The following is a 20,304-nucleotide window of genomic DNA, read 5'->3' on the forward strand; positions in this document are numbered from 1 at the left end:
AAATATACGACTTGGAATTGTCATATTGATTGTCACATGATTCCGTAAGCAAATAAAAATCGCACAGTATGTCTGGTTTACAGATATAACACCTGCAACACCACAATTTTGTTCAGAGTCAAGTAAACACGCGTATTTGAGTGTTTCGGACTTATACCACAAAAAACACAATCGAACGAGTCCCTCTATAAGGGAATTTCGATCACTATATTTTTTTTACAAAACAAAACAGAAATCCCAACTTTGACAGTGTGCTGTCGAATACTTACAGCGAACTTACACATAAAAACAAGTGTCAGAAAAAATGGATAGTTAACTATTAGAGGGCGTACATCAACATTATCAAAATGGCGACTCACAGCGAAGCACACGAGTTCACCGGAGAATTCGAGTTTTGTCCTTCCTGTGGATCTATCTTACCTCTCCCTGGACACGAACAGTTTGTGTCTTGTCAGACGTGCAGTTATAAAGTTGACGTAAGAGGTAAGTGTCACTATTTCCCACAAGTTAGGCATGACAGGCGAGAGTCCATTGCAATGTGTCTATTGATAATCGTAAGTCTCTGACATAATCCGACATTTCAACAATCCTTAGTGGGTCGGCAACTGTAGACAAATTATTAGACATGTTTTCGTGTTTTTTTTTCTTAGATTTTGATGGTATCGAAGTACATTCTAGTATTGTATTTAACAAAAGACAGATAAGGTCCTCAGAAAAATCAGCAACCAGCAATTTACTGGATGGACCCAGGGTGGGTAAACAAATAAAAAGAAATTAATGCATATTTACTACAATCATATATACAAACTGCATTAATTTTTACTGCCTAATCTTATGTTATTTTAACGTTTTGTTTTTTTACTTACCTTTTTACCTTACCTTTTATTACTTTCAGCCAGAAATGAATTTGTAATTTCATTACGGTGTAATAAAACTGTATTATTATTATTATTATATTGCGGTCATTCTATACACTCTGATGATATTACAGAACCAAAGTAATTAATCATCACTCAGTATCAATTAATCAATGAGATATCTAAAATTTATGATCAGATTACCTCGCTAGCCGTGCAAATTTATTTGAATGTCTGAACCGCTTGATGCTAAAATACCCTCCCCTCATTGGTCAGTTTAATTGTTGCATGCTGGGAAATCCCTATAATTAAGTGATCTACAGGTGATTGACATTATTGTAACTGTAAATTGTTTTATTTCAATCAATCAAGTTTTTCTTTGCAGTTCATTGTAATTCTGAAACGATGGGAATATATTCTCTGGCAGAATTTACTTGTAGTCAAAGTAATAAGCAAGACAGTTTATTTCAAAAATTCCTTTTTTTTTATTCCTCTTCAGGTTGAGAGAAAGTGCAGTCAGTGTGGCAATGACAGTATGATATATCACACAAAACAAACCAGATCCGCTGATGAGGGACAAACTGTGTTTTATTTATGTCCAAAATGCAAGTAAGTAGGTTGCGTGTAAAAATGGTGGTTATTTTCACAGATTCTTGACGAGCTGAACGTAACGATAGAACAAAAGGTATATTGGCTGGATCTTATTTTCACTGAATTATCCATACAGTAAAAATATAGTACACTGCATGACTCGCCCTCATCACTCAAAAGGGTGCATTATTTTTAACAAATCAGGCGATGAAATGAATCATATTCCAAGGTCCATTACTGCCTGCTCTAGATATATGAATGAATCATATTTGTGAAATACATGTATGAGTACTAACAGCTGCTCCACTCGCTACTGAAAAGTAGTGAAAAAAGATGGAGACAGCTGAGGTGAATATCTCTTGATACATACAGTGTTTTTGCTACAGATTCTATTTTCTTTGTTCAGGACTTGAGGACATGGATATATTTGATGACTGTTGCCTTATGACCCTTAAAGTTGCACTCCGAGATCATTTTTAGAATTTTATTGAGATATTGAAAAAATTACGTTAAATATTTAATGGTATGAATATGAGGGAGACGCAGTAATTTAGAATGGATGCAAGCTGTGCATGTGCAAAACTATTTGAAAAAGTTAGCAAATGATATTAAAACAATCAAATGAGAAACCGAAAAGATCACTAACTTTTGGATGTATTGAATATTATTAAAAAAATTAGATGTTTAGTACATAATTGTAGAATGATCCCAGAATGCAACTGTTGTGTAACATATTTAGTAATGTTTCACAGCTGGACCCTGGACCCTAGACATTTGATAAGTTGAGCATTGTGATCAAACAAATTGATAAAATTTATAATGGTTGAACAGTGTCAGTTAAAGGTGTCACTTGTCCTACCACATGATGGTTACCCCTATGATGTATATTCTTGAGTAAAAATGTGTTTCTTTCTTCAAACTGCTCAGGAAATTGACCTCCACTTTACGACAATTTACCAAGCTATAATAATTAAAGCAGCATACCAAGTTATTAGCAGTAACACCTGTTCCCCTTGAAATGATTCTAATCCCAAAGTTTCACAGCTTTAGTTTTTTTAGGAAATTAACCTTTTTAACCAGACAGTGCCTGAAAAATTAGTGAGCTTGTTTGTGTGCGTGTTATTAATATTACTCTTTTTGTTTTCCAGATTTCAAGAATCAGAATTCTCATGACCGGACACCCCAACCCTTCCAGTTTTAATTTATTTGTCATAACTTGTTTTTTCTGAAATGTTGTTGAAATTCTCAATAAAGGAAAGAAAATCCTCAAGAGGGGCCTAGGTTAATTTGTTTATGTTCAGAATCTGCATCTCGCTTCCAGAAGGTTGGTTTTTATGTATCAGTCAGACATTTCTGAAAATTAACAATTTACAAAATGTTGTAAACATATTTTTGTTATTGCCAGCCAATGTAAATATGCAGGTGGTAATAATGAATATTAAAAAGCGATGCTCGCTGCACTGTGTCCTGTTCGATATAGAACTCGTAGCAATATACACAACATGTGTAAAATACATTGTTTACATGAAATTCAAAGACGTGCTGCGTGACGACCACCGTCCTTTAATTAAACCAATGTATCCGCTGTACTAAGATTAAAATATGAATCCAGAGCATAGATACACCTAATGCCCCATATTTGTCACAAAAACAATCAACTACAGAAATAACCAATATGTTTAATATCAACCATTACCATGACTACAAGATCAGATGGTGAAATAGTGCATTTGGAACATTTTTGTTTTCAGTTATTACGTGTAATTTAAAGCGGGGGAGTCGTCACCTGCGCAGGCGTCAGATGGCCATAGCGTATCAATGTTTACAAACAAGCGTCTACCCATGAGCCTTTGCGTTTTTAGCATGTGTTTTTATCATCGCTTGGGACTTGATTCCTGCACGTGTGCAGGTGACGACCCTCTCGCTTTAATATTAGAAAATACTTTAAACAATAAAATTTTTACTGACTCGCAAAAACGACGATTTGATAAAAAGAGACTGACCTTTCAACAACTCAATATCTGAACCATTTCACAACCATTCAGTGTTCTACAATTACTAAATGTTTGTTTTGTTGGAAAGTAATAGAAAAACTGCAAGAATGATGCAACAGTGAAGTAAAGTTATGTCTACTGTTATTGTGTTTTAGCCCAAGAAATGAGACATCGTTTTTAGCTCCGCTGTCGAGCGGAGCTTATCATACGAGTGATTGTCCGTGTCAATGTTTTACTTTTTCGACTTCTTGAAAACTACAAGCCTGAATGCTTTGATACTTGGTGTATATGTACCTTGGGTAGACCTCTCTCAGGTTTATTCATTTCATGATATCTTCAATTCTCTAATTTTGGTGAATATTTTTGGTAAAAAGTGATATTTTCGACTTTTTGTTAAAAACCGCAAGTCCAATTGCTTCGATATTACATAGATAGGTACTACATGTGGACCTCTCAGATTTGTTCATTTTGTAATGATATCTTTAATTCTCTAATTTTGGTGAATATTTTTGGTAAAAAGTGAATTTTCGACTTCTTGTTAAAAACCGCAAGTTCAATTGCTTTGATACTACATATATAGATACTACATGGTACTCTCTCAGATTTGTTCATTTTGTAATACCGGTATCTTCAAATTCTCTAATTTTGGTGAATATTTTTGACTTTTTGTTGAAAACCGCAAGTCCGATTGCTTTTATATTACATATATAGAAACTACATGTGGACATCTTTCAGATTTGTTAATTTCGTGGTGATACATTGCATCTTCAATTATCTAGTTTTGATGATTATTGTGATATTTTTGAATTCTTGTTGAAAACAGCAAGTCCCATTGCTTTGATGCTATACATATTGTTCATTTTCTAATGATATCTTCTGTTCTTTAATTGAAATGTGCATTGCTAACAGCAGAGCTATCTCAGCCGACAGGCTGCTTGTTGATATTTTGATGCAAACATGTTCTCTTACGCCCCTTAAAAAAATGTATCAAACAGTGAAATTCATATTCGACATACTGAGAAATCTCTATAATAACACAGTGACATTTGCATACTTGTTTCAAGAAATAAAATAGAGAATTTGATAGCCAAAGAAATGCAACAACATTTTGATGCAAAAATGTTCTCTTATGCCCTTCCCCATCACACAATTTATCAAACACAGTGAAAAGTGAAATTCATATTCGACATACTGAGATTTCTCTCTATAATAACCTGGTAACATTGCATACTCGTTTCAGGAAATAAAATAGAGAATTTGATTGGATTTATTGATGTAAACATGATAGTAATGTACAGAAGCAGGCAACAATTACCAAGCTTACAACAGGATGACCTATGTGATGACCACAAATTATGGAAAAATTCATTGTACATAATTTTACTAATTAAAATTCAGTGAAAATGATTTCTTTTCTACTTGCTATATACAAGTGACATCAATACCATATTTGCTCTATTAGTAGCACATACACTTGCATAAATGACGAAGATGGGTCTGTTATCGTTTTTTATAATCAAGCATACAATAATGTGATTTTGGGTTTGGGTGCGCTTCTAGTAGAGCAAATACAATAGCAAACCAATTCTATGCTGTACATGTACATTACATATTATTGCAAATCAAACTTTTTGAAGAGAACGATACATTTCATCACATTTCAATAACTTTGGCGCTATGTTGCATCTACTCCAGTAATAATCTTTATCTACGCAAGCTTTTCGTCTTGCATAGTGGAGCGTGCTTCTAATAGTGTAAATACAGTACATTATTCTTAGGTAACAAGACTGACCCCCCCCCTCCAATCTGTACACGTTAAATAATAATTAGGCAATAAATAGTTGTTCGTTATTTAGTGCTTTGCAAAACACAAATTTGTGTGTCGACAGACATACTGTGCACATTGTTTTTCAGTCTGTGCACGTAGATGTGACACCTAATGTACATACCGCCATGCATGTAGGAAATTTAAGTCAATCCTCAAAACAATTGTACATTTCACTCCATGGTGGTCTAATGACATGAAGCACAACAAAATGAATACCATATTTTCTTTATTAGTAATGCATGCATTTTTGTAAATGACAGAATTGTGAGTATATTCAAAATAAGTTCTATGTTATTATTTGAGGTAAAGCAAATATGGTAGCAACATTTTCAGTATAAATTTTTTTTAACTTGTATATAGCCAGAATGAATGGGAAACAATCAGCTGGCAATGTGTTAACAGAAAACTACCAGTGTATGAAAATATGAATATTGTCGCGAGGTATCCAATAGAAATGGGAAGTGTTCAAAAGTACATTTACATTACTTTCAAACACTCTCCTTTGTTTACTTCAGACACAGAAGCGCTATCAGCACGTGATAAAAATGAAATCCCATCACTTAAACTCTATTGCCATTTTTGGCTGTTATTAAAGATGATATCAACATTCAACATTCTTGATCAATGAATCAATCAGAAACCTGTAAATAATATATTTACAATTTTTCAAATCAAGAAATCCTGTTTAATAAAACAAACAGTCGAACAAACACTCATAAAACATCAAAACTACACACTGTAAGATATATGTAAACTAGGCACTACTATGACTGTGATGCATCTTGGGATTTTGAGTCAGGGCTTTGGTGTTTTGGGTCGCTCTTACGGTGTCCATGACAATGCTCGCAATCGTCATCTTCGTCTTCACTAGAACTTTCACCAAACATTCTTGGCTTTTCATAAATACAACAGCCTGTGAAAAGAAAAACAATTAAAGCTGCAAGCAGCATCACAGGGGCCCAAGTATACATGCCATAAATAATGTCAAATGATACACATGATACACAATTAGTTTGAATGATTAGTACCATGAGGTCGAAATGCAGTTGGTTCCATATATTTATTTGAGATATAAAGGTTATTAATATATGGTCATTTTAATCAAATCTCTTGTTCAACATAGTCATGATAACACAGGATTCATCTTCCTAACTGCAACCCTGACTGCAACAGTGTTTGAGATACAACGATTATGCATATTAATGAGCTCACATGACCATATATGGTCATCTGTTATTTTATTCAAATCTCTTGTTTAACATCATCATAATAACACAGGTTTCATCCTACCTGCAACAGTGCTTGAGATATGACAGTTATGCATATTAATGAGTTCACATGACCATATATGGTCATATGTTATTTTAATCAAATCTCAGGTTCACTGTTGTCATGATAACACAGGAATCATATTCCTACCTGCAACAGTGCTTGAGATATAACAGTTATGCATATTAATGAGTTCACATGACCATATATGGTAATCTGTTATTTTAATGAAATTGCTTGTTCACTGTTGTCATGATAACACAGGAATCATCTTCCTAACTGCAACAGTGCTTGAGATATAGCAGCTATGCATATTAATGAGGTTAGAAGCCCCCCACCCCATGGGCGCGTAGCCACATGACCTAGCCATATGCCATTCAGGGGAAAGAATGTATCTAAAGAGTAGAATACACATACAAAATTTTATTCCAATCGGACTAATACAAAACATGTAGTTGCATAATTTCTATTTTCACAAAATCCAAGATGGCGGACAAACCACGTGACTGATCAAAATAATATTATTTTTCTCGTATGGAGCTAAGGCCAGGCATGGTAAATATAAAAACATCTCGTAGATTCGTTGACTCACCTCTGAGAAACAAATGCCCAAACTTTTAATCAATTTTGCTTAATATCCAAGATGGCGGCCAAACCATGTGACTGATCTGAAATTTTTTTTAGGTTTCTGAAAGGGTTAGTTAGAGACATGCCATGACGCAATATTTGAGATAATCGCTCAAGTGCGGCATGAGTAAAAAACTACTTCCTGTTGAGAACAAACCCAAAATGGCGGCCAAACCACGTGACCAATCATAATGAATTTCTCAAATCTAAATCTGCTCTATATGTAGAAGCTAAATACTGTATATGAGAACATTTTACTTGGCGGTTCTGAAGAAGAAGATTTTAAAGTGTTTTTTGCCGTTTTTAGGAAAAACAAAATGGCGGGAAAAGTCACATGACCGCTAAAGTTTTTATTTCTGATATTTATTACACATGAGTTGTACTACATACCATAAAAAAATCTAGACGCCTAGACCCTCAGAAAGTGGTCAAACAGCCACTTCCGGTTTTATTTCAATCCAATATGGCTGCCAAACTAATTGGCCAATCAAAATTCTGAAAACATGTTGCACCAGTTCACATTAGGGAGTATCAGTATAGAGCATTATCAGACCATTTCGCTCAGCGGTTTTCTCAAACGGCTTGACGAAAAAAGTTACGGAAGAAAGAAGAAAGAAGAAAGAATTAAAGCCGCAAGCGGCGTCACCGGGGCCCAAGCTGACAAGATTCTGTTTCATAATTAATGTGGTCACATGTTAGACAATCAGGTAGCTTGAATTATCAGTAACATGAGGTCAAAATGAAGTTGGTACCATGTATTTACCTGGTTTGGTTATCGAAATATGGTTTTCAGGATATATAATGAGCCATGTTCTTATGCACAAGAATGAGATTACATAATCATATATAGCCATTTCTAATGTCAGTTACATCTTTCATTCAATGTCTTCATAATGACACTAGTTACATGTCCTGCTCTGCGACAGTGTTTTAGATATGACTGCTATGCATATTAATGAGTTCACATGACCATATATGGTCATCTGTTATTTTAATCAAATCTCTTGTTCACTGTCGTCATAATAACACAGGATTCATCTTCCTAACTGCGACAGTGTTTAAGATATAATGGTTATGCATATTAATGAGTTCACATGACCATATATGGTTATCTGTTATTTTAATCAAATCTCTTGTTCAACGTTGTCATAATGACACAGGATTCATCTTCCTAACTGCAACAGTGTTTGAGATATAACGATTACGCATATTAATGAGCTCACATGACTATATATGGTCATCTGTTATTTTAATCAAATCTTTTTTTCAATGTTGTCATAATAACACAGGATTCCACTTCCTAACTGCAACAGTGTTTGAGATATGACAGTTATGCATATTAATGAGTTCACATGACCATATATGGTCATTTGTTATTTTAATCGAATCTCTTGTTCAACGTTGTCATAATAACACAGGATTCATCATCCTAACTGCAAAAGTGTTTAAGAAATAATGGTTATGCATATTAATGAGTTCACATGACCATATATGGTCATCTGTTATTTTAATCAAATCTCTTGTTCAACGTTGTCACAATAACACAGGATTCATCACCCTAACTGCGACAGTGTTTGAGTTATAACAGTTTTGCATATTAATGAGGTTAGAAGCCCCCACCCCATGGGTGCCCAGCCACGTGGTCTAGCAGTGTGCTATTGGGGCAAGATGATGCATCTGATGACACAAATGCACATACAAAATTTGAAAGAAATCAGACTAATACAAAACATGTAGTTGCATAATGTCTATTTTCACAAAATCCAAGATGGCGGCCAAACCATGTGACTGATCAAAATAATATTATTTTTCTCATATGGAGCTAAGGGCAGGCATGGTAAATATAAAAACATCTAGTAGATTGGTTGAATCGTCTCTGAATAACAAATACCCAAACTTTTTGTCAATTTTGCTTAAAATCCAAAATGGCGGCCAAACCATGTGACTGATCTGAATTTTTTTTTAGATTTCTGAAAGGGTTTGATACACTGATACCATGAAGCAAAATTGAAAATAATCCCTCAAGTGTTGCCAGAGTAAAAAACTACTTCCTGTTTAGAAGAAATCCAAAATGGTGGCCAAACCACGTGACCAATCGTAAAAAAATGTTCAAACATAAATGGGATTCATATATAGAAGCTAAATACTACATATGAGAGCATTCTACTTGGTGGTTCTGAAGAAGAAGATTTTTAAGTGTTTTTTGCCGTTTTTACGAAAAACAAAATGGCGGGAAAAGTCACATGACCGCTAAAGTTTTTATTGCTGATATTTATTACACATGAGTTGTACTATATACCATAAAAAAATCTAGACGCCTAGACCCTCAGAAAGTGGTCAAACAGCCACTTCCGATTTTATTTCAATCCAATATGGCTGCCAAACTAATTGACCAATCAAAATTCTGAAAGCATGTTGCACCAGTTCACATTAGGGACTATCAGTATAGAACATTATCAGACCATTCCGTTCAGCGGATTTCTCAAACGGCTTGACGAAAAAAGTTACGGAAGAAAGAAAGAAAGAAGAAAGAAGATTAAAGCCGCAAGCGGCATCACCGGGGCCCAAGCTGACAGGATTCTGTTTCATAATTAATGTGGTCACATGTTAGACAATCAGCTGCAGGTAGCTTGTATTATCAGTAACATGAGGTCGAAATGAACTTGGTACCATGTATTTACCTATTTTGGTTATCAAAATATGGTTTTCACGATATACAATGAGCCATGTTCTTATGCACAATAATGAGATTACATAATCATATATAGCCATTTCTAATGTCAGTTACATCTTTCATTCAATGTCTTCATAATGACACTAGTTACATGTCCTGCTCTGCGACAGTGTTTTAGATATGACTGCTTTGCATATTAATGAGTTCACATGACCATATATGGTCATCGGTTATTTTAATCAAATCTCTTGTTCACTGTTGTCATAATAACACAGAATTCATCTTCCTAACTGCAACAGTGTTTAAGATATAATGGTTATGCATATTAATGAGTTCACATGACCATATATGGTCATCTGTTATTTTAATCAAATCTCTTGTTCACTGTTGTCATGATAACACAGGAATCATCTTCCTTACTACAACAGTGTTCGAGATATAATGGTTATGCATATTAATGAGTTCACATAACCATATATGGTAATCTGTTATTTTAATGAAATCAATGGTTTAATGTTGTCATAATAACACAGGTTTCATCTTCCTAACTCCAACAGTGCTTGAGATATATCAGTTATGCATATTAATGAGGTTAGAAGCCCCCACCCCTCAGGCGCCCAGCGACAAAACCCAGCCACGTGCCATTCGGTTAAAAGAATGCATCTCAAGAGTAGAATGCACATATACAATTTTAGCCAAATCCGACCAATACAACACATGTAATTGCACAAGATTTGTTTTCATAAAATCCAAGATGGCGGCCAAACCATGTGACTGATCAAAATAATATTATTTTTCTCATATGGAGCTAAGGCCAGGCATGGTAAATATAAAAACATCTATTAGATTGGTTGAATCACCTCTGAGAAACAAATGCCCAAACTTTTGGTCAATTTTGCTTAAAATCCAAGATGGCGGCCAAACCATGTGACTGATCTGAAATCTTTTTTAGTTTTCTGAAAGGGTTTGATATACAGATGCCATGAAGCAAAATTGAAAATAATCCCTCAAGTGTTGCCAGAGTAAAAAACTACTTCCTGTTTAGAAGAAATCCAAAATGGTGGCCAAACCACATGACCAATCGTAATAATTTTTTCAAACGTAAATGGGATTCATATATAGAAGCTAAATACAACATATGAGAGCATTCTGCTAGGTGGTTCTGAAGAAGAAGATTTTCAAGTGTTTTTTGCCGTTTTTAGGAAAAACAAAATGGCGGGAAAAGTCACGTGACCGCTAAAGTTTTTATTGCTGATATCTATTACACATGAGTTGTACTATATACCATAACAAAATCTAGACACCTAGACCCTCAGAAAGTGGTCAAACAGCCACTTCCGGTTTTATTTCAATCAAATATGGCTGCCAAACTAATTGACCAATCCAAATTCTGAAAGCATGTTGCACCAGTTCACATTAGGGACTATCAGTATAGAGCATTATCAGACCATTCCGTTCAGCGGTTTTCTCAAACGGCTTGACGAAAAAAGTTACGGCGGAAAGAAGAAAGAAAGAAAAAACCGGACAATAAGAATAGGGGCCTCGCCCTTCGGGCTTGGGCCCCTAATTAAAGCCGCAAGCGGCATCACCGGGGCCCAAGCTGACAAGATTCTGTTTCATAATTAATGAGATCACATGTTAGACAATCAGGTAGCTTGAATTATCAATAACATGAGGTCAAAATGAAGTTGGTACCATGTATTTTCCTGGTTTGGTTATCAAAATATGGTTTTCAGGACATATAATGAGCCATGTTCTTATGCACAATAATGAGATTACATAATCATATATAGCCATTTCTAATGTCAGTTACATCTTTCATTCAATGTCTTCATAATGACACTAGTTACATGTCCAACTCCGCGACAGTGTTTTAGATATGACTGCTATGCATATTAATGAGTTCACATGACCATATATGGTCATTTGTTATTTTAATCAAATCTCTTGTTCACTTTTGTCATAATAACACAGGATTCATCTTCCTAACTGCAACAGTGTTTAATATATAATGGTTATGCATATTAATGAGTTCACATGACCATGTATGGTCATCTGTTATTTTAATCAAATCTCTTGCTCACTGTTGTCATAATAACACAGGATTCCACTTCCTAACTGCAACAGTGTTTGAGATATGACAGTTATGCATATTAATGAGCTCACATGACCATATATGGTCATTTGTTATTTTAATCGAATCTCTTGTTCAACGTTGTCATAATAACACAGGACTCATCATCCTAACTATAACAGTGCTTGAGTTATAACAGTTATGCATATTAATGAGGTTAGAAGCCCCCACCCCATGTGTGCCCAGCCACGTGGCCTAGCAGTGTGCTATTGGGGCAAAATGATGCATCTGATGACACAAATGCACATAGAAAATTTGAAAGATCTCAGACTAATACAAAACATGTAGTTGCATGATTTCTATTTTCACAAAATCAAAGATGGCGGCCAAACCACGTGACTGATCAAAATAATATTATTTTTCTCATATGGAGCTAACGCCAGGCATGGTAAATATAAAAACATCTAGTAGATTGGTTGAATCACCTCCGAGAAACAAATGCCCAAACTTTTGGTCAATTTTGCTTAAAATCCAAGATGGCGGCCAAACCATGTGACCGATCTGAAATCTTTCTTAGGTTTCTGAAAGGGTTTGATATACAGATGCCATGAAGCAAAATTGAAAATAATCCCTCAAGTGTTGCCAGAGTAAAAAACTACTTCCTGTTTAGAAGAAATCCAAAATGGTGGCCAAACCACTTGACCAATCATAATAATTTTTTCAAACATAAATGGGATTCATATATAGAAGCTAAATACTACATATGATAGCATTCTGCTTGGTGGTTCTGAAGAAGAAGATTTTTTAGTGTGTTTTACCGTTTTTAGGAAAAACAAAATGGCGGGAAAAGTCACATGACCGCTAAAGTTTTTATTGCTGATATCTATTACACATGAGTTGTCCTATATACCATAAAAAAATCTAGACGCCTAGACCCTCAGAAAGTGGTCAAACAGCCACTTCCGGTTTTATTTCAATTCAATATGGCTGCCAAACTAATTGACCAATCGAAATTTTGAAAGCATGTTGCACCAGTTCACATTAGGGAATATCAGTATAGAGCATTATCAGACCATTCTCTTCAGCAGTTTTCTCAAACGGCTTGACGAAAAAAGTTACGGAAGAAAGAAAGAAGAAAGAAAAAACCGGACAATAAGAATAGGGGCCTCGCCCTTCAGGCTTGGGCCCCTAAAAAAACCGGACAATAAGAATAGGGGCCTCGCCCTTCGGGCTTGGGCCCCTAACAAGCGGCGTCACCGGGGCCCAAGCTGACAAGATTCTGTTTCATAATTAATGTGGTCACATGTTAGACAATCAGGTAGCTTGAATTATCAGTAACATGAGGTCAAAATGAAGTTGGTACCATGTATTTACCTGGTTTGGTTATCGAAATATGGTTTTCAGGATATATAATGAGCCATGTTCTTAATAATGAGATTACATAATCATATATAGCCATTTCTAATGTCAGTTACATCTTTCATTCAATGTCTTCATAATGACACTTGTTACATGTCCTTCTCTGCGACAGTGTTTTAGATATGACTGCTTGCATATTAATGAGTTCACATGACCATATATGGTCATCTGTTATTTTTAATCAAATCTCTTGTTCACTGTTGTCATAATAACACAGGATTCATCTTCCTAACTGCAACAGTGTTTAAGATATAATGGTTATGCATATTAATGAGTTCACATGACCATATATGGTTATCTGTTATTTTAATCAAATCTCTTGTTCACTGTTGTCATAATAACACAGGATTCATCTTCCTAACTGCAACAGTGTTTAAGATATAATGGTTATGCATATTAATGAGTTCACATGACCATATATGGTCATCTGTTATTTTAATCAAATCTCTTGTTCAAGTTTGTCATAATAACACAGGATTCCACTTCCTAACTGCAAAAGTGTTTGAGATATGACAGTTATGCATATTAATGAGCTCACATAACCATATATGGTCATTTGTTATTTTAATTGAATCTCTTGTTCAAGGTTGTCATAATAACACAGGATTCATCATCCTAACTACAACAGTGCTTGAGTTATAACAGTTATGCATATTAATGAGGTTAGAAGCCCCCACCCCATGGGTGCCCAGCCACGAGGCCTAACAGTGTGCTATTGGGGCAAAATGATGCATCTGATGACACAAATGCACATACAAAATTTGAAAGAAATCAGACTAATACAAAACATGTAGTTGCATAATTTCTATTTTCACAAAATCCAAGATGGCGGCCAAACCACGTGACTGATCAAAATAATATTATTTTTCTCGTATGCAGCTAAGGCCATAGGTGGTAAATATAGAAACATCTAGTAGATTGGTTGAATCGTCTCTGAGAAACAAATACCCAAACTTTTGGTCAATTTTACTTAAAATCCAAAATGGCGGCCAAACCATGTGGCTGATCTGAAATTTTTTTTAGGTTTCTGAAAGGGCTTGATACACAGATGCCATGAAGCAAAATTGAAAATATTCCCTCAAGTGTTGCCAGAGTAAAAAACTACTTCCTGTTTAGAAGAAATCCAAAATGGTGGCCAAACCACGTGACCAATCTTAAACATTTTGTCAAACATAAATGGGATTCATATATAGAAGCTAAATACTACATATGAGAGCATTCTGCTTGGTGGTTCTGAAGAAGAAGATTTTTGAGTGTTTTATGCCGTTTTTAGGAAAAACAAAATGGCGGGAAAAGTCACATGACCGCTAAAGTTTTTATTGCTGATATTTATTACACATGACTTGTACTATATACCATAAAAAAATCTAAACGCCTAGACCCTCAGAAAGTGGTCAAACAGCCACTTCCGGTTTTATTTCAATCCAATATGGCTGCCAAACTAATTGACCAATCGAAATTCTGAAAGCATGTTGCACCAGTTCACATAAGGGACTATCAGTATAGAGCATTATCAGACCATTCCGTTCAGCAGTTTTCTCAAACGGCTTGACGAAAAAAGTTACGGAAGAAAGAAAGAAAGAAGAATTAAAGCCGCAAGCGGCGTCACCGGGGCCCAAGCTGATAAGATTCTGTTTCATAATTAATGAGGTCACATGTTACACAATCAGGTAGCTTGAATTATCAGTAACATGAGGTCGAAATGAAGTTGGTACCATGTATTTACCTGGTTTGGTTATCGAAATATGGTTTTCAGGATATATAATGAGCCATGTTCTTATGCACAATAATGAGATTACATAATCATATATAGCCATTTCTAATGTCAGTTACATCTTTCATTCAATGTCTTCATAATGACACTAGTTACATGTCCTGCTCTGCGACAGTGTTTCAGATATGACTGCTATGCATATTAATGAGTTTACATGACCATATATGGTCATCTGTTATTTTAATCAAATCTCTTGTTCACTGTTGTCATAATAACACAGGATTCATCTTCCTAACTGCAACAGTGTTTGAGATATAATGGTTATGCATATTAATGAGTTCACATGACCATATATGGTCATCTGTTATTTTAATCAAATCTCTTGTTCACTGTTGTCATAATAACACAGGATTCATCTTCCTAACTGCAACAGTGTTTAAGATATAATGGTTATGCATATTAATGAGTTCACATGACCATATATGGTCATCTGTTATTTTAATCAAATCTCTTGTTCAACGTTGTCATAATAACACAGGATTCATCACCCTAACTGCGACAGTGCTTGAGTTATAACAGTTATGCATATTAATGAGGTTAGAAGCCCCCACCCCATGGGTGCCCAGCCACGTGGCCTAGCAGTGTGCTATTGGGGCAAAATGATGCATCTGATGACACAAATGCATATACAAAATTTGAAAGAAATCAGACTAATACAAAACATGTAGTTGCATAATGTCTATTTTCACAAAATCCAAGATGGCGGCCAAACCACGTGACTGATCAAAATAATATTATTTTTCTCATATGGAGCTAACGGCAGGTATGGTAAATATAAAAACATCTAGTAGATTGGTTGAATCGTCTCTGAGAAACAAATACCCAAACTTTTGGTCAATTTTCCTCAAAATCCAAAATGGCGGCCAAACCATGTGACTGATCTGAATTTTTTTTTAGATTTTTGAAAGGGTTTGATACACTGATGCCATGAAGCAAAATTGAAAATAATCCCTCAAGTGTTGCCAGAGTAAAAAACTACTTCCTGTTTAGAAGAAATCCAAAATGGTGGCCAAACCACGTGACCAATCGTAAAAAAATGTTCAAACCTAAATGGGATTCATATATAGAAGCTAAATACTACATATGAGAGCATTCTACTTGGTGGTTCTGAAGAAGAAGATTTTTAAGTGTTTTTTGCTGTTTTTAGGAAAAACAAAATGGCGGGAAAAGTCACATGACCGCTAAAGTTTTTATTGCTGATATTTATTACACATGAGTTGTACTATATACCATAAAAAAATCTAGACGCCGAGACCCTCAGAAAGTGGTCAAACAGCCACTTCCGGTTTTATTTCAATCCAATATGGCTGCCAAACTAATTGACCAATCAAAATTCTGAAAGCATGTTGCACCAGTTCACATTAGGGACTATCAGTATAGAACATTACCAGACCATTCTGTTCAGCGGTTTTCTCAAACGGCTTGACGAAAAAAGTTACGGAAGAAAGAAAGAAAGAAGAAAGAAGAAAAAACCGGACAATAAGAATAGGGGCCTCGCCCTTCAGGCTTGGGCCCCTAATTAAAGCCGCAAGCGGCGTCACCGGGGCCCAAGCTGACAAGATTCTGTTTCATAATTAATGTGGTCACATGTTAGACAATCAGGTAGCTTGAATTATCAGTAACATGAGGTCAAAATGAAGTTGGTACCATGTATTTACCTGGTTTGGTTATCGAAATATGGTTTTCAGGATATATAATGAGCCATGTTCTTATGCACAAAAATGAGATTACATAATCATATATAGTCATTTCTAATGTCAGTTACATCTTTCATTCAATGTCTTCATAATGACACTAGTTACATGTCCTGCTCTGCGACAGTGTTTCAGATATGACTGCTATGCATATTAATGAGTTCACATGACCATATATGGTCATCTGTTATTTTAATCAAATCTCTTGTTCACTGTTGTCATAATAACACAGGATTCCACTTCCTAACTGCAACAGTGTTTGAGATATAACAGTTATGCATATTAATGAGCTCGCATGACCATATATGGTCATTTGTTATTTTAATCGAATCTCTTGTTCAACGTTGTCATAATAACACAGGATTCATCATCCTAACTGCAACAGTGTTTAAGATATAATGGTTATGCATATTAATGAGTTCACATGACCATATATGGTCATCTGTTATTTTAATCAAATCTCTTGTTCATCGTTGTCATAATAACACAGGATTCATCACCCTAACTGCGACAGTGTTTAAGATATAATGGTTATGCATATTAATGAGTTCACATGACCATATATGGTCATCTGTTATTTTAATCAAATCTCTTGTTCAACGTTGTCATAATAACACAGGATTCATCACCCTAACTGCGACAGTGTTTGAGTTATAACAGTTATGCATATTAATGAGGTTAGAAGCCCCCACCCCAAGGGTGCCCAGCCACGTGGTCTAGCAGTGTGCTATTGGGGCAAAATGATGCATCTGATGACACAAATGCACATAACAAAATTTGAAAGAAATCAGACTAATACAAAACATGTAGTTGCATAATGTCTATTTTCACAAAATCCAAGATGGCGGCCAAACCACGTGACTGATCAAAATAATATTATTTTTCTCATATGGAGCTAAGGGCAGGCATGGTAAATATAAAAACATCTAGTAGATTGGTTGAATCGTCTCTGAATAACAAATACCCAAACTTTTTGTCAATTTTGCTTAAAATCCAAAATGGCGGCCAAACCATGTGACTGATCTGAATTTTTTTTTAGATTTCTGAAAGGGTTTGATACACTGGTGCCATGAAGCAAAATTGAAAATAATCCCTCAAGTGTTGCCAGAGTAAAAAACTACTTCCTGTTTAGAAGAAATCCAAAATGGTTGTCAAACCACGTGACCAATCGTAAAAAAAATGTTCAAACATAAATGGGATTCATATATAGAAGCTAAATACTACATATGAGAGCATTCTACTTGGTGGTTCTGAAGAAGAAGATTTTTAAGTGTTTTTTGCCGTTTTTAGGAAAAACAAAATGGCGGGAAAAGTCACATGACCGCTAAAGTTTTTATTGCGGATATTTATTACACATGAGTTGTACTATATACCATAAAAAAATCTAGACGCCTAGACCCTCAGAAAGTGGTCAAACAGCCACTTCCGGTTTTATTTCAATCCAATATGGCTGCCAAACTAATTGACCAATCAAAATTCTGAAAGCATGTTGCACCAGTTCACATTAGGGACTATCAGAATAGAGCATTATCAGACCATTCCGTTCAGCGGATTTCTCAAACGGCTTGACGAAAAAAGTTACGGAAGAAAGAAAGAAAGATTAAAGCCGCAAGCGGCGTCACCGGGGCCCAAGCTGATAAGATTCTATTTCATAATTAATGAGGTCACATGTTAGACAATCAGCTGCAGGTAGATTGTATTATCAGTAACATGAGGTCGAAATGAAGTTGGTACCATGTATTTACCTGGTTTGGTTATCGAAATATGGTTTTCAGGATATATAATGAGCCATGTTCTTATGCACAATAATGAGATTACATAATCATATATAGCCATTTCTAATGTCAGTTACATCTTTCATTCAATGTCTTCATAATGACACTACTTACATGTCCTGCTCTGCGATAGTGTTTCAGATATGACTGCTATGTATATTAATGAGTTCACATGACCATATATGGTCATCTGTTATTTTTAAACAAATCTCTTGTTCACTGTTGTCATAATAACACAAGATTCATCTTCCTAACTGCGACAGTGTTTTAGATATGACTGCTATGCATATTAATGAGTTCACATGACCATATATGGTTATCTGTTATTTTAATCAAATCTCTTGTTCACTGTTGTCATAATGACACAGGATTTATCTTCCTAACTGCGACTGTGTTTAAGATATAATGGTTATGCATATTAATGAGTTCACATGACCATATATGGTTATCTGTTATTTTAATCAGATCTCTTGTTCACTTGTTGTCATAATGACACAGGATTCATCTTCCTAACTGCAACAGTGTTTGAGATATAACGATTACGCATATTAATGAGCTCACATGACTATATATGGTCATCTGTTATTTTAATTAAATCTTTTGTTCAATGTTGTCATAATAACACAGGATTCCACTTCCAAACTGCAACAGTGTTTGAGATATGACAGTTATGCATATTAATGAGCTCACATGACCATATATGGTCATTTGTTATTTTAATCGAATCTCTTGTTCAACGTTGTCATAATAACACAGGATTCATCATCCTAACTACAACAGTGCTTGAGTTATAACAGTTATGCATATTAATAAGGTTAGAAGCCCTGACCCCATGGGTGCCCAGCCACGTGGCCTAACAGTGTGCTATTGGGGCAAAATGATCCATCTGATGACACAAATGCACATACAAAATTTGAAAGAAATCAGACTAATACAAAACATGTAGTTGCATAATTTCTATTTTCACAAAATCCAAGATGGCGGCCAAACCACGTGACTGATCAAAATAATATTATTTTTCTCGTATGCAGCTAAGGCCAGGCATGGTAAATATGAAAACATCTAGTAGATTGGTTGAATCGTCTCTGAGAAACAAATACCCAAACTTTTGGTCAATTTTGCTTAAAATCCAAAATGGCGGCCAAACCATGTGACTGATCTGAATTTTTTTTTAGATTTCTGAAAGGGCTTGATGCATAGATGCCATGAAGCAAAACTGAAAATATTCCCTCAAGTGATGCCAGAGTAAAAAACTACTTCCTGTTTAGAAGAAATCCAAAATGGTGGCCAAACCACGTGACCAATCGTAAACATTTTTTCAAACATAAATGGTATTCATATATAGAAGCTAAATACTACATATGAGAGCATTCTGCTTGGTGGTTCTGAAGAAGAAGATTTTAAAGTGTTTTTTGCCGTTTTTAGGAAAAACAAAATGGCGGGAAAAGTCACATGACCGCTAAAGTTTTTATTGCTGATATTTATTACACATGAGTTGTACTATATACCATAAAAAAATCTAGAAGCCTAGACCCTCAGAAAGTGGTCAAACAGCCACTTCCGGTTTTATTTCAATCCAATATGGCTGCCAAACTAATTGGGCAATCAAAATTCTGAAAGCATGTTGCACTAGGTTACATTAGGGACTATAAGTATAGAGCTTTTTCAGACTATTCAGTTTAGCAGTTTTCTCAAACGGCTTGACGAAAGAAGTTGTGGAAGAAAGAA

General features: G+C 35.2%; 2 protein-coding genes across 2 annotated transcripts in view; one reads left to right on the forward strand and one right to left on the reverse strand.

Annotated features, from left to right (window-relative positions):
* Positions 1-323: 323 nt before the first annotated feature.
* On the forward strand, positions 324-2,718 carry LOC102802907 (DNA-directed RNA polymerase I subunit RPA12-like). The gene is made up of 4 exons (XM_006821233.2): positions 324-483; positions 651-751; positions 1,357-1,466; positions 2,597-2,718. Exons 1-4 carry the CDS (start codon positions 348-350, stop codon positions 2,619-2,621), a joined length of 372 nt encoding a protein of 123 aa, XP_006821296.1. The 5' UTR covers positions 324-347; the 3' UTR covers positions 2,622-2,718.
* Positions 2,719-4,676: 1,958 nt separating this feature from the next.
* LOC144359399 (E3 ubiquitin-protein ligase PPP1R11-like) overlaps positions 4,677-20,304 on the reverse strand; it is a 32,786-nt gene continuing 17,158 nt past the window's right edge. Inside the window, exon 3 of the mRNA XM_085492539.1 lies at positions 4,677-6,183. Within this exon, the coding sequence (XP_085348665.1) occupies positions 6,035-6,183 (149 nt within the window). The 3' untranslated portion in view covers positions 4,677-6,034. The remainder of the gene's footprint in view (positions 6,184-20,304) is intronic.

This window comes from Saccoglossus kowalevskii, chromosome 17 (genome assembly GCF_978046115.1).
Source record: "Saccoglossus kowalevskii chromosome 17, keSacKowa6.1, whole genome shotgun sequence".
Lineage (NCBI taxonomy): Eukaryota > Metazoa > Hemichordata > Enteropneusta > Harrimaniidae > Saccoglossus > Saccoglossus kowalevskii.

Coding starts and splice junctions, on each gene's coding strand:
- LOC102802907 (XM_006821233.2), top strand. CDS start 348: ATGGCGACTCACAGCGAAGCACACGAGTTCACCGGAGAATTCGAGTTT. Junction 484..650: donor TTATAAAGTTGACGTAAGAG/GTAAGTGTCACT, acceptor TTTTTTTCTTAG/ATTTTGATGGTATCGAAGTA. Junction 752..1,356: donor ATTTACTGGATGGACCCAGG/GTGGGTAAACAA, acceptor ATTCCTCTTCAG/GTTGAGAGAAAGTGCAGTCA.